This window comes from Carex rostrata, chromosome 10, assembly GCF_964058835.1.
Source record: "Carex rostrata chromosome 10, lpCarRost1.2, whole genome shotgun sequence".
Classification (NCBI taxonomy): domain Eukaryota; kingdom Viridiplantae; phylum Streptophyta; class Magnoliopsida; order Poales; family Cyperaceae; genus Carex; species Carex rostrata.
The window spans coordinates 5,006,689-5,021,815 of NC_135927.1; the positions used below are offsets into that span (position 1 = coordinate 5,006,689).

Genomic DNA, 15,127 nt, shown 5'->3' on the forward strand with positions numbered 1-15,127 from the left:
TACATTTTTAGATCTGATTTTTTTTCTCCGTTCAATTTAACCAATATTTTTGATGATCTGTGAGGAATTTTGCAAATCTAAAACCATGAATGTTTTTCTATACAATTTTGTTTTTCAAAGGAGATCTATGATGACATACATTCGAGTTGTCCATTGCACAAGTATTCATGTCTCGTCATGCAAGTATTGAAAATATTCATCATCGTCGTGCAAGTGTAAATAAAAAAATTGGACACATCCACTCATCCATCTTTTACATATTTTTAGAGGTGATATTTTCTTCTCCGTTCAATCTAAACAATATTTCTGACGATATGTGAGAAATTTTACAAATCTAAAACCACGAATGTTTTCTACACAATTTTATCTTTCAAATGTTATCGATGATGACATACTTTCGAGTTGTCTGTTGCACAAGTATTCATATCTTGTCACGCAAGTATTCATACCTAAGATATCAAGTATTCATTCATACACGTTGAAGTATTCATTCCTATGACATCAAGTATTCATTTGTATACCTCTATTTTTTTGAAATTTTTTTAAATCATTTCTTAGTATGCAGTGTCTTAATTCACCATTAATAAAACTTTGTTCTTGCAAATAACTCGCTACTTCATGAGGAAGGAGAATATAGACATGAAATGGATTAACTGCATCCACAGATACAAAAATATTTTGATATGTCTATAGTGATGGATCTAATCCGGCAGAGGCGTGCTCAAGTATTCATTCATACACATTGAAGTATTCAATCCTAGCAGAGACGTGCTTAATTGGGATGGAGTGACGGATGATCTCCGGCAAAACGTCCACTGGAGTGGGAGCAGCACACATAGACGAGAAAAACGGAGGCGAAGGTGAAGGTGGGAGAGGATGGGAGGTAGGAGAGAGATGGAGTTTATCGATGGGAAAACATAAGCGGAGGGGGAGGTGGGAGAGGGAGGTAGAGGCAGAGGTGGGAGAGAAATGCGGAGTCATAGGTGGGAGAGGGAGACGGAGGCGGAGGTGGGAGAGAGGACAAAGGCGAAGGTGGGAGAAGAAGATGGAGGTGGAAGAGCAAGAGAGAAAGATGAAAGAAATAAATGTTGTTAGAAATGGTAGTTATAGTTAAAATAAAAAGTTAGTTAGTTAGAGAAAGAAATGAGAAATGGATAGGTGAGAGAAATTATAATTATTCTATGTATAAATCCTAAGTGTCAACTTCTCATTTGTATGTAACTCATTAGTCAACCTAAATGACATATCTCGAGGTGATCTACTCAATTTGTTTAATTCGTTTGATTTAGTCGAGTTCAAATTGCATACATATATGTATATGTACGTACGTATGTGTGTGTATATATATATATGAGTAGGGTTAAAATGCATTATTGGTTTTGTGCCCCAACTATACCTCACGTCTCTATCTCCGTTTACAAAGTTTAAACAGTCGATTCAAAATACTCAACATGATATACATATTAAAATGTGCTTAGAGATCAAATTTTATATTTTTTGAAATTTTTTTACTAGTTTTTTAGATAGGTACAAAATCACTGTTTTTGGGTTGTCAAGATGTAGTAATTTTGTAATTATCTAAAAAAATAGTAAAAAAATTCTAAAAAATATAAAATTTGGTCTCTAAGTACATTTTAATATGGAGATCATGTTGAGCCGCTCGGATTGACTGTTTGAATTTTGAGAATAGAGATAAAGAGATGGGGTATGGTTGAGACACAAAACTAATGATGCATTTTAATCATACTCTTTTTATTATTACTTATTATCTGTAATAAAATAAAGTAAGCAAATTAATTTAATAAGATATTAGGGCATCATTTTCATTCGTACATAATATTATCTATTATTATATAATTAATGGGGTACCTTTTATACCTACCTAAGTCAAGATTTTAATAATAATAAAGTCAATTACTCAAAAGGATAATGGTCTGCGAAAGTGAAGAGAACCTCTCTTTCTCTCTTCCTTTGTCTCCCCTTTGCTTCTTTTCCCAATCAAAGCATCTCTCTCTCTCCATTCCATTTCTCTCCTCTTTCGCGCCGCAAAATCGACAACTCCTTAATTTCTCTGATCTGGAGTTGGGTTTTCTTCCAGATCCAATCCTTCTTCATAATATCTACTAACTTCGCGCCGATCTGAAGTTGTGTTGGGTAATTTTAGATTCATTTTTTTTTTCTCTTTTTTTTTTTTTTTTTACTTTCTCATTGATTCAATTAAAATCTCGTTTTGGGTTACCTTTAATTTGAACTTTTACTTGTGAAATTAGTATGGTATTCAACCAAAATCAAACTTATGTGATTTCACCTATTGTAATTATGATCATAAGCATATTATAGTTGAGATTTGATATTGTCTGTGTAAATGCTCTACCTTGAAATATATCATGGAGTTGAGTTGGGTAATTTTAGATTCATCTTTTTTTTTTTTTTAATTCCTTTCTCATTGATTCAATTGAAATCTCGTTTTGGGTTACCTTTAATTTGAACTTTTACTTATGAAATTAGTATGGTATTCAACCAAAATCAAACTTATCTGATTTCACCTGCTGTAAATGTAATTATGTTCATATGCATATTATAGTTGAGATTTGATATTGTTTGTGTAAATGCTTCATAATCTGGTCGACGGGATTAGATGCAATTTGTGCCCGATCGATTCGTTCCATTGAAGCTAAAGTGCTATCGGGTTTTCCCCACTAATACAAACACATCTCTATAGAATAATTTTTTTCTTTAGAGAACAGGGAATTCGAGTACATTTCTGTTCATTTTTATTTCATTTTCATTTCATTTTCATTGTATGTTAATTAACTATAAGCTTCCTTTCAGCACATTAGGTACCATAAATGGTTAGAGTTGAAATTCTCATTTCAGAATTGAAGCCAATGAATGGTTAGAGTTCAAATTCGAGATACTGATTTTAAATTTTGGTGCCTAAGGGATTTCAAAATCCCAAAATGGGCTCAGTAATGAGCACGAGGAGCTATTTCAATTCTCAATCCTCTGAAATACATCAGAATTCCAGTATAACCCTAATAAAAGAGCAGAGAAATCAATTCCTCTCTCTCATCTGGAGTTGTTGCTTACAGATCCAAAATTCTTCATTATTTCTATTTCTGAAACACCACTCTACTGATCTGCGATATATTTTGGTAATTTTAGATTCCATTGAAAACTCGTTTTAGATGGCCTTGAATTTGAATTTTTTATTTGTTACTTGTATTGTGAAATTAATATGGTATTAAACCAAAATAAAACTTATCTGATTTCACTTACTGTAAATGTGATTTTGTTAGCTATGGAATTTATATCTCATAATTTTGTTGATATGCAAATTATTGTTGAGATTTGATATATTGTTTGGGTAAATGCTTCATTATCATATTGACGGGATTTGAAACAGTCGTGCCCGATCGATTCGACCATCGAAGCTACAGTATAATCGAGTTTTCTCCATAGAATTAATTGTTTCTATGGAGAAAGGAGAACTCGAGTACATCTGTACAATTTGTTTTTAAACATTTTCTGTTCTTTTTTATTTCATTTCATTTCACGTTAGCACCTTTATTGTCTTTATACTGTGTATAAAACTAATATTTTCTATGATCTATTTATTTTTTAATTAAAGTATGAAGCATTTGTCCATAAAGATACTGAAGTATCCTATGATTTCATTTATAAAATCGTCGCTATGGTCAATAACAATTTAATCAAAGAAATTTTTTCTCTCCTAACTAATTGAATTTTCATTGTCATTTCAGAATTGAAGCCAATGAATGGTTAGAGTTGAAATTCGAGATAGCCATTGTAAATTTTGGGGCCTAAGGGATTTGAAAATCCCAAAATGGGCTCGGTAATGAGTACCAGAAACGATTTCAATACTCAATCCTCTGAAATACATCAGGATTTCCAGTATAACCCTAATAAACGAGCGAAACTATCTCATCCCAACATGTATGCCGAAAACCCTAGATTGATCCCTTCTCTCCCTGATGAAATCTCTCTCCAGATACTGGCACGAATCCCGAGAATACGCCACCTCACTGTGAAATCAGTCAGTCGCAACTGGAAATCAGTTTTTACCAGCCGCGAGCTCTTTGACTTGCGAAATGAGTTGCATGTAACTGAGGAATGGGTCTACATCCTTACAAAAATTGAATCCAATAAGTTATGCTGGCATGGGTTTGACCCGGTTTCAGGCCTTTGGCAAAGACTCCCCCTCATGCCTTATTTCCTCCACAACGAAACAAACAGTAGACTGAGAAGAGGCTCTAATGGGTCGCGGATGTGGAATGTAATTGGATCCACAATCCGCATTGCTGATTTTGTCAGAGGTTGGTTTTTTAGAAGAGATGGAGGGGAACAGTTACCGTTTTGTGGATGTGCTGTGGCAGCTGCTGGTGGGTGCCTTTATGTGTTAGGTGGTTTTGCTAGATCATTGGCTCTGAGTTGTGTTTGGCGTTATGATCCCCGCAGCAATTCATGGGATCAGGTGGGTCCCATGGGATCAGGGAGGGCTTTTTGCAAGACGGGTGTTTTGGATGGAAAGCTCTATGTGATAGGAGGGGTTAGTAGAGCCCGAAATGGGCGGTTGAACCCGTTAAGGTCAGGAGAGGTTTTCGACCCGGTAACTGGTACCTGGGATGCTGTACCTGACATGCCTTTTACTAAAGCACAAATTTTACCAGCAGCATTTCTGGCAGATGTGCTCAAGCCGGTAGCAACTGGCATGGCTTGTTTTAGAGAGAGATTATTTGTTACACAAAGTTTATATTCATGGCCGTTTTTCTTTGACATAGGAGGGGAGGTGTTTAATCCTCGTACCGGTACGTGGGGTCCAATGCCGGCTGGGATGGGTGAAGGGTGGCCCGCCCGGCAGGCAGGTACAAAACTAGGGTTAGTTGTTAATGGGGAATTATATGCCTTAGAACCTTCTAGCACATTAGACAGCGGTACGATAAAGCGTTATGACTCCCAGGAGGACACGTGGAAGGTCGCAATTAGCCGTGTACCAGTACGGGATTTCACGGATTCCGAGGCGCCCTTTTTACTAGCGGGATTTCACGGGAGTTTGCATGTTATTACGAAAGATGGGGAGAACAATATAGCAGTTTTGCGAGCTAGAGCAATGGATGTAATTGCAGAGAGTTGTAATTCTGGTGCCGGCTCGAGTTCTAGTTCGAGCACAAGCTCGAATTCGACTTCAACCGGTTCACAAGAGAACGAAGTAAATGAAGAAAGCAATAGAAACTGGAGGTTAATTGCAGCGAGAAATTTCGGGACGGCTGAACTTGTGAGTTGTCAGGTTCTTGATATATAATATGTTATTATATTTTTATGGGTAGCTATATGTTTATGTATTTTTTCGTAAAAAGTTCTTGAACAGGTTTTATTGGTAAATAATCCTTTTTCAGAAGAAGGAAATATTTAGTTAATTGCGGGTACCTGGTCGGAAATACCCGTACAAGAAGTGCAATCCTTATTAGAAATTAAGTGTGTATATGAGTTCAGTAAGCTTAACTGCTATTAGTTTTTATTTCCCATGGTTTAATTTTTTCCTTCCAGTTGAGATTTTTACATTTTTACCAGAAGTTTATTTTATTTTTATTTTTATTTTTATTTTATTATTAATTTTTTTTTCCGTATGACTACTTTCATATTTAATTTTTTTTTTATATTTGTGGGTTTTACAAAATAGAAAAGGTTCTCTCATTGGAAGCAGATAAGAAGATTAAATGAAAGAAAAATTGGCTGTTATGGTTTATGGATTTTTTTCCTCTGTTTATTCCAATTTTTATTAGGAATAAAAACTATATTATTGTTTCCGGTAGAAGTAATAAATATTTATTGTGCTTTGATAATTAAATTAGTAATTTTATGAGGGGAATGAGAGGAGAGGAACCGGAGCCGAGCGAGCCAATTGGAGCCGAAAGTGCAGTATTGTCAGAGCGTATGTAGAATTTATATCTTCATATAAACACGACGGTGAGTAGATTTGGTTGTCGTCGAAGTGCGGCGGTGGTCGAAGAAGCGGATTCGGTTGTGGAACGAGATAGCGTTAGGGTGATCAACATCTTGATTGAACCGCGATGGTGAGTAGATCCGGTCGTTGTTGGAGTATGGCAGTGGTTGAAGAAGCGGATCCGGTTATGGAGCGAGATGACGATAAAAATATTAGAGTGATCAGCATCTCGATTGGAGCACGATGGTAAGTAGATCCGGTTGTCGTCGGAGTGTGGTGACAGTCGAAGAAGCTGATCCGGTCGTAGAGCGAGATGACAATTAGAATACTAGATTATATTTTATGAGAATAAAAACATAAATTTAAAAATTACGGCGATTTGATCAATTATAAATACATTTCTTATCAATAAAGTTATTTAAAACCACAAACCTTAAAAAAATAAAAATAATAATAAGAGAATCTCTTCGCTCACAAACAAAAATAAAATAAAAATAGAAATAAGAGCATCTCTGATTGTCTGTTGTGTTGCCTTATTCTTCCGTCTTAATTATCTTGTGCCATTCTTGCATTACTCTATTATCTATTTATTATAATTAATCGATTAATTTATTGAAACAAACAAATTTGGTGCTGTGTCAACCATTTAGACCAACTCCCTAGCTGTCCTTCTCAAAGGTAATTTCCAGGGTGCTTTACAAGTCAAGTCAATGTTTCATGAATTTACCCACAATTTCACCGTAAATTTATCTCAAGATACTCTAATTTATATACTATAATTGAAGCAAAACAATGATATACAATTTTAGTTCCACCCATGCCAAAGCTTAATTGCACAGCATAATACTTCATGTGCCAATCTTTTTCTCTTACAGAAAAATTCATTGCAAATTGAAAACAAAGCTCATCTTTTCTAATAAATTTATATATTATCAAGTGGAGCACAAATACTCTTTAATTCCTCCATCCTTGATTCAGATTCGGAGACCTCTGGAAATTGGTTATCCTCAACCCAACTTAAGGTCTCCTGTATTGCATCTTCGATCTCCATTTTCGTAACGAATGGTAAAGTATCAACGATGCTGTTATTTTTCATGACATTCTTCATACGGTAAGCATATCGTTCTAGTGAGTTTTTGGCTTCATACTTTCTACGGCACTCCTCATCCTCGGCCCTGTATCTTTCGGCATCCTGAATTATCTTCTTGATCACCTCATTACTCAGCCTCGCCTCTTTGTTGGTTACTATCATCTTCTTCTTATGTCCACTACTTCTGTCCTTCGCCGACACATTCAGTATTCCATTGGCATCTATTTCAAAGCAAACATCTAGGTTGGGCACGTGTCTAGGAGCCGGAGTGATTCCCGAAAGGGTGAATTTGCCGAGGAGATAATTATCCTTGGTCTGGGTTCTCTCACCTTCAAATACTGGAAACTTGACACGAGTATCATTGTCATTGTGAGTTGTAAACACCTTCTTCTTCTTTGTTGGTATTGGTGTGTTCCTTGGAATCACGACGGACATGACTCCTCCTGTAACTTCTATACCAAGTGAGAGCGGAGTCACATCTAAGAGCACCATGTCTTCGACCTCTCTGCTTCCCTGACCACTCAACTTAGCAGCTTGTACAGTGGCACCATATGCGACAGCCTCATCCGGATTGATGCCTTTGCTGATTTTTTTCCCATTTCCATCAAAGTAGTTATTCAAAAGTTGTTGCACTTTAGGGATTCTTGTGGATCCACCAACAAGGACGACGACATCAATACTAGTCTTTTCCGTGCTAGCATCCTCGAGACATTTCTCTACGAGTTGCATGCATCTCATGAAGAGATCCATGTTGAGCTCTTCAAATTTTGCTTGGCTGATGCGAGATGAAAAATCAATTCCCTCGTAGAGACTATCGACCTCAACAACTGTGTTGGTTGAGAAAGAGAGGTTCCTCTTTGCTCGCTCGCAATTGGACCGTAGCCTCCTAAGAGCCCTTGGATTCCCACTAATGTCCAGGTTGTGCTTCCTCTTGAACTCTTCAAGAAAATAATTCACCAAGCGGTCATCAAAATCTTCACCGCCGAGGTGGGTGTCTCCAGCAGTAGCCTTCACCTCAAAGACGCCATTTTTTATGACAAGCAAGGAGACATCAAAGGTGCCTCCACCTAGGTCAAAGATGAACACCTTCTTCTCATCGGTAGTTTTGTCACTGCTAATGCTAATTTTGTCAAAGCCATACGCTACTGCAGCAGCAGTGGGCTCATCCATGATGCGCATTACATTCAATCCGGCTATCACTCCGGCATCTTTGGTTGCACGCCTCTGTGCATCGTTGAAGTATGCGGGGACAGTGACCACAGCATTTTTAACAGGGCAGTCTAGGTAGGTCTCAGCGATCTCCTTCATTTTAGTAAGGATCATGGAGGATATCTCCTCGGGGTAAAATTGTTTCTTTTCACCTTTGTATTTGACAATAATTTGAGGCTTGTCCGCAGGACCCTTCGCAACAGCAAACGGCCATAGCTTAATGTCGCTTTGAACAGAGTGATCTGAGAATCGCCTTCCAATCAATCGCCCAAAATTCCATCTCACTTGGATTGTTTTCTCTTTCAATAGAAAAATTAGTTACCAGCAGATCAGTAATTTTTGGGTCAAAATAAGAGAAGAAAATTTGTTGTTAGCCCAGAAAAAAAACAGCTCATTTTCTTCAAATCTATTTTCCATCTCCTTTATTTTATAGAAATCTAAGCTTATGTGTAAGTAGTTCGTTTCAAAAGCCTTATCGGTATTGGGCTAAAAGAGGCCGTAGACTTTGCAGAATTTTGGGCCAAAAGAGGCCTTAGGCTCAGTGTGCCATTATGTGTCCCTGATTCCCAATGGTTTGAGTAAATTTGAAATTTAATTAGTCATTTATAATGTGATAAAATTCTATGGTATTTTTTAATTTTACTAATGGAAGCTTATACGAGTATCAAATCAATTCAAATTTTATACAATCTTTGCTGATGAAAGAAAGTATAAATCTATATATAATTTGTACTTTCTAACTTTCAAAAATATTTTTTAAAATATGAAATGGATGTACTTTGAAAAACCCTTAAAATATATTTGCTGGTATTATTATCAAAACATAATTACAAATAACAAAAAAGTTGTTGCGGAAATAAAGAACTAGTCTTTCGATTATTGGCTAAAATTAAGCAATATTTTATATATGGAAGGGTCGCAAGTTCAAAATCTGGATAGAATCCTATATAAAAGATATTTAATGTGGTAAAAAATTTGTAGGAGAATAAAAATTTGACCTTAAATTTTTCTCAAAACTACGAAAAGGTAATATAATACAAAAGGGTGGAGGAGAATTATGAGCACCAACGGGTCCAAGTAGCTAAATGCAGTCTTCAAGCATAGCCGGACGTTGCCTGTGGCTGCAGTTGGACAGCTTCTACAAGTTAAATGTATGGTTTCAGGACTGACGTGCTAATGTCGCAGAATTAATAAGGATGAATCATACATTTTCAACAAGGGTGGAGGAGAAACTAAGAAAACATAGGGATAATGGTGCAACTATGACCGTGATCGCGATGGGTAATGATAGTACATAATTCGAAGTGGAAAACCCAAATGTGTACGTTCTTACTAGTCGTAAACTAGATGGCACTATGGTGTCGGCAAATACCGATACGTATCGGCCGATCCGGATCGGTATCGGGGCCGACTGATATTTCCTACTATGCCTTCAACTATGGATAAGTACATTTTGGATATATTGGTAGGTTGGCTAGGCTGTTACTTGGATGCTGGGATTGGCAAAAGGTGATTTTAATGGCAAATGTTTTGGTTTGGGAAAATAATTCTATTAATTATTTTTAAAAATCAAATTGACAGATTTTTTTAGATATTGATACCTTTAGGACTTTCAAATTTTGTAATATTTCGTAAAAATATATATATATATATATATATATATATATATGAGTGGGGTTAAAATGCACCCTCCTTTTTGTGCTCCTAACGTGCACCCTCCTCTCGTTTTTTCATTTTTATAGTTCAAATAGTTGATTTGAATCTACCAACGTGTTCTACATATTAAAATGTGCTTGGAGACCAAATTTTACATTTTTTGGAAATTTTTTACTATTTTTTCATAATTTTTTATTAAACTAAACAATAATAAAAAATTCAGCACAGTGATGATTTTAAAAAATTCTGAAAAAATAGTAAAAAATTTCCAAAAAATGTAAAATTTGGTCTCCAAGCACATTTTAATATGTAGAACACGTTGGTAGATTCAAATCAACTATTTCAACTTTAAAAATGAAGAAACGAGGGGAGGGTGCACGTTAGGAGCACAAAAAGGAGGGTGCATTTTAACCCCGCTCTATATATATATATATATAATATAGTAAGGAATATACATTATTTAAAGACCAATGAAATTTTGTTGTCCATCTCATGAAAAGAATTGCTAAAGAAGTTGAGTTGTTCATGAAAATTTCTTTGCTCTTTAGACGAAATGTCTCAAGTTGTTCATGAAAATATAGATTATTTAAAGAGCAAAGAAATTGTGTGAAACCTGTCATCAAGTGAGCATTTTCTTTGCCACTGGACCAAAGACCAGTTCTCTAAACGAATCTAAATTTGTTATGACTAATAAATTATTGGAAAACCTATTCAACGGCAACAAAAGTACGTATAATATTAGTCGGAAATTTTTGAAATATTTAGAAATAAAAATCATGAAATAAAACTGAAATTAGTTGATACTACAAATATCAACTTAATTAAGTAACCAGCGATTAAGTTTTTTCAATAAATAGGAGGGACTGCATTATTTTATTCTATCCTTATCTCTTCCCTTTTTTTTTATTCCCCACCGCCTACAGTGCTCCCTCTCCATCCTTGTGTAGTTGTGTTCCCTTCTTCTTCTCTCTTTCATTGCTGGGTAATTGTGCGATAGAATCACTTGCTATATATATGTGCTTTCTCTCTCTCTCTCCCTCAAATCGAGCTAAGATTTGAATATTTCTCTCTCTGTCCCTCATGTGGGTGTAAGGGAAGGGTAATCGTGAGGAAGGCTGTAAGCCAATAATCATAACCCGGTACTTTGTCCTTTTTCTTATCTTCTCAGTCAATGCTTAAATCCATCATTAATGGTTAATTAATTTCCTAGAGCAACAACTACAATAATATGTCACACTCCATGAGGGTAAAAGTACATGTTTAGCAATGTCGGTACTATCGCTGATACTGCTGTCAATAATAGCGATATTCTCAGAAATAATGATTTATGTTGGCTTACCGTCAACAATATTCATTTTTGACTCTCACAAATAAGGAAGATTATTGTAGTAATGTAATCTTAGAGAGTGTAGAAAGGTTTTTGCTTATACCAGTTGGTACTGTATCTTGATGAGGATGTGGGTACGGAGTTGAACTCGAATCTGAGTTCGCTGATGTTGTTCTAGCCCTCATTCTCATGAGAAGGTAATATTCCCTTGTCATAGGGGTTAATTTGTAAAATGTTCAACATTGGAAACCCTAATGTAAATTAAAAAAAAAAATAGAAATATGATTTGAATTGTGGGCCTTCGGTCTTGATTAATAATAAAAAAAGGTATGAAGTTGTACTTCGGGGCCAAGTGGCAAATAAATAACGTTAAGTAGATCTCTGGCCATAGTAAATAAATTAAGAAAAAAAATAAAACAGGCTTGGCTCATTGGCCTCTGCTCGAAAATTAATGGACTTAAAACTAATTAATGAGGATTTGGCAGTACTGGATCCGAATATGAACTTTGGACTGGATGGATTGATTAGACTAAGATGGAATTAAATTAAAAAGGATTAATAAAATAATATATCTAAAACAAGACTTGTTTGTCTTGTCGATTAAGTAATCAATTAAATTGTTAATCTTAGACGAAATCCCCAAGAGCAGTCGACCGTTAACTTTCCGTCCTACCTGTCCAATATATTTTGAGATATAAATTTTGGTTATGGAATTCTTATACGCGTATGGTGAATGACCCTCAGAGGAGATTTCAAGTACTGGCTGGGACGAGGGATGTGGTCTAAGTTCACCTAACAGTTAGGAACGATCGGATATTGACCGGAGACAATTGTTCTTGCATCAATATCTTATGGGTAATGACAAGTTTGATGATTATGCTCGAATTATAGACTCATATTTGCTAATGAAATATTATATGACTATGAACTGTACTTCCATAAACTGTATAAGTCCAAACACATCATATAAGGATTAATTTAGGGTACAGTACGGGTACCGAAAGGTGTGGGATACCTATTTGCCTTACCAGACCTAAAAATGTGTGTTTATACCAAATATATCTGTTGAATTACATTTGAAATAATATAAATTGATATTCCATTGAATATTTTGAATAATCATATAATTAAATAGTGTATAAATTGAATTGTAAATATCTAATTCGGGAGAATTTAATTCTGAATATGGATTTATTGCAAGTTCAGTGACCCAAGTTGAATTCCACAGTGGAAAAACAAATATTATTATGACTCCAACCTCTGCCCTTCAGGTATATTATACGAATGCAAAGACACGCTTCTGGATTGCATCTAACAATATGACCACATAAAACTGATGGTTTTGAATTATTAAAACTGACATGATGCATGGGGCATTTCCCAGATATTATTTGTCGTATTATTTAAAATAATTCTTGGAAACAATTTGTAATGTGACATAAATATAATGGTTTTATTGCTAATGTAAATAAAAGATCCACTGCTAATGATGTATTTGGCTTGATTAATACATATAGCAGATTGTTCAACTCGGTATCTAAAATATGACAACTTTCGTACTTCATAAAAAATTTAGTTGTATTTTACATCTGTGAACTTACACACTGAAAAATAACATTACTCACCAGTCACTACAATTCTAGCTCTCAAATGGACCTAGACGATGGCATGGACGTTCAAAAAGTTTCAAACAGGACAAAATAATATAAAATTTTAACTGTTGTATGTGAAGTATAGGATGCATTTAGCGTAAAAGAAGAGGAAGATAGAAAATTTGCAGTCTTTTGTTTCTCTAATTGCACATTTCGTGATCCAAAATTGAACCTTCTTCCATGGTAGTTTTATTTTCGTTTTTGCATATACATTAAGAAAATATTGGTTGTAATTATTTTTCCATATATCTTGATTTTGAGGAGAATACAAATTTAGACGTTTACTTTCAAGCAAGCTTTCTGTTCTTCCGTTACATACTACTTTGTAACTTGATTTATTAAAAATTTGTATGTTTGATTGTCAGAAAAGTACTTAAATTCTTTGTTTTATATGTTAATGTGAGAAAAAGACAGTAGAGAGTAAACTTATTTTTCGCAATTAATTATCTCTCTTACAAGAGTCTTAACTAATTATAACAACAACATCAAAGATACACGAATCCAAATAGCAATTTGATTCTAACAAAAAAGTTCATCATAATTATTTTCAAACCCAAATGCAGTAAATTCTTCGCCCAACTGCTTATGGAGCTTGGTCGGCCGCCTGCACTATTTAATTTACGATCTCGAAGCAGCCGAACATTTACAATAACATTCAAGGATAGAGCTCCATAACACAGTCAGCACCTAACTGAGTAGGATATATTTTGTAACCAGAATAGCCTGCACCTAAAATAAGATCATGCCATTCCTGCTTGTTGCGTTCCTTTGATCCATGACAGCACATCATAAGAATATCAAATAAAAAACCTGTCTCACTTGCTTTTTGGTTATTATTTTCGAAGTCCGTAATAATGTCCACGATGATAACTTTGCTACCTTCTTTTCTTGGTTCAATTGCTTCTTTGCATCGCTTTAGTATTCGAGTGCAATCCTCGTAACACCAATCATGGAGAATATTCTGAGATACATTATGCAATGAACAGTGATTATAGTTGCTGTCCAAATTAATTTTGTTCTCACTGATTACAGAAAATAAATATATTAGGTCTAGAGAATAAAAACTAATGAAGGGAAGTTGTGAGATGAAGAGAAGTTACTTTAAGAAGAATTGCATCAGCTTGAGGTAACTTTTCGAACATATCTCCTGCCATCACATTGAACGAGTCATCTTCCAAAGCCTTTGCAATCACATGAGGAAGATCAAGCACTGTGCATCTCAACAACGGAAAGGCTTCTGCTATTATTTTCACTGCAGTTCCAGTGCCGCCGCCGACATCCACCAGACTATTTAGGCCATCAAATATATGTGGACAGCTTTTAACAAAGTCTCTCATCTGCTGCTTACAGCGGCTAGCCATTGCCTCATTGAGCAAGTTACCTTGTTTTGCAAAGTTTGAAAGTCTGATGTAAATATATTAGACTAAAAAAAATCGGCAAATATATTAGACTGCACAAGTTACCCTGTTTTCCATATAGCTGTTTCCTTTGTTAATTGTACACAAATACATAAAATTATTCTGATTACTCTTCATCAGATAATAATTAAATGACGAATTAAATCACTAGTATAGAAATACAACTCTATTATAAATTATAAAGTCTTTGTTGATTATTTAAAAAGAAAGAAAGGAGACTGCTTGGTGGTTCTTTTTAATTTATTACTTACCAAGCTCGGGATTTTCCCTAAAATGATCCCAGAACTGTTTCCCATCATTGGCCATCATGTAGACGGTGCTTCCAGCATCGCCATCTTTGAACCACTCACTTATAGCACACATATGTTTTGAAAATGATGGCTCTGTAACCAAACGCGTAAAGGCACCCATGTTGGAGCCCTCAGTTAAAAGGAGCTTGGACAAGGGCGTAAGTACATAACCAGATTCATCTTGGCCGAAGATTTCATTCTGAACAAGTTTGTATGGAAGATATTCGTAGTTTTAGAATTTCAAAATTTATCACAGGTTGTTAGAAACATGAACGAGTTTGAATGGAGAATAAAAAAAGACCCCTCTAAAAACTTGTATTGTCCCCCCCCCCCCCCCCCCCCACACACACACACATGTAGTTTAAGTGATCTAAAATTGTACAACACAATTTCCTTTTACTTTTTCTTTAATTTTAGTACTGGAAATAATGAATTAATCATCACATTTTGGACAAGGAAATCGACTAAAATATCAATGATTCTTAGTCATGGATATATCATGTCTATATATGCTTAGGTG

At 35.2% G+C, this 15,127-nt stretch overlaps 3 protein-coding genes across 4 annotated transcripts; 1 reads left to right on the forward strand and 2 right to left on the reverse strand.

The window, feature by feature from the left end:
* The first annotated feature begins 1,933 nt into the window (after window positions 1-1,933).
* LOC144561038 (F-box/kelch-repeat protein At1g22040-like) lies at window positions 1,934-5,567 on the forward strand. 2 transcript variants are annotated; one of them, XM_078310258.1, is made up of 3 exons: window positions 1,934-2,154; window positions 2,878-3,155; window positions 3,765-5,567. In XM_078310258.1, exon 3 carries the CDS (start codon window positions 3,848-3,850, stop codon window positions 5,321-5,323), a length of 1,476 nt encoding a protein of 491 aa, XP_078166384.1. In that variant the 5' UTR covers window positions 1,934-2,154; window positions 2,878-3,155; window positions 3,765-3,847; the 3' UTR covers window positions 5,324-5,567. The 2 variants fall into 2 exon arrangements, with proteins under 2 accessions (XP_078166384.1, XP_078166383.1); XM_078310257.1 differs by lacking the exon at window positions 2,878-3,155.
* A 1,280-nt stretch (window positions 5,568-6,847) lies between these two features.
* Window positions 6,848-11,275, reverse strand: LOC144560187 (heat shock cognate 70 kDa protein-like). Its single transcript, XM_078309370.1, has 2 exons — window positions 11,260-11,275; window positions 6,848-8,563 (listed from the first exon to the last, which is right to left on the reverse strand). Exons 1-2 carry the CDS (start codon window positions 11,273-11,275, stop codon window positions 6,888-6,890), a joined length of 1,692 nt encoding a protein of 563 aa, XP_078165496.1. The 3' UTR covers window positions 6,848-6,887.
* A 2,213-nt stretch (window positions 11,276-13,488) lies between these two features.
* Window positions 13,489-14,275, reverse strand: LOC144560720 (trans-resveratrol di-O-methyltransferase-like). Its single transcript, XM_078309972.1, has 2 exons — window positions 14,000-14,275; window positions 13,489-13,860 (listed from the first exon to the last, which is right to left on the reverse strand). The coding sequence occupies exons 1-2, from the start codon at window positions 14,258-14,260 to the stop codon at window positions 13,555-13,557; spliced, it is 567 nt and encodes a 188-aa protein (XP_078166098.1). The 5' UTR covers window positions 14,261-14,275; the 3' UTR covers window positions 13,489-13,554.
* Window positions 14,276-15,127: the final 852 nt, after the last annotated feature.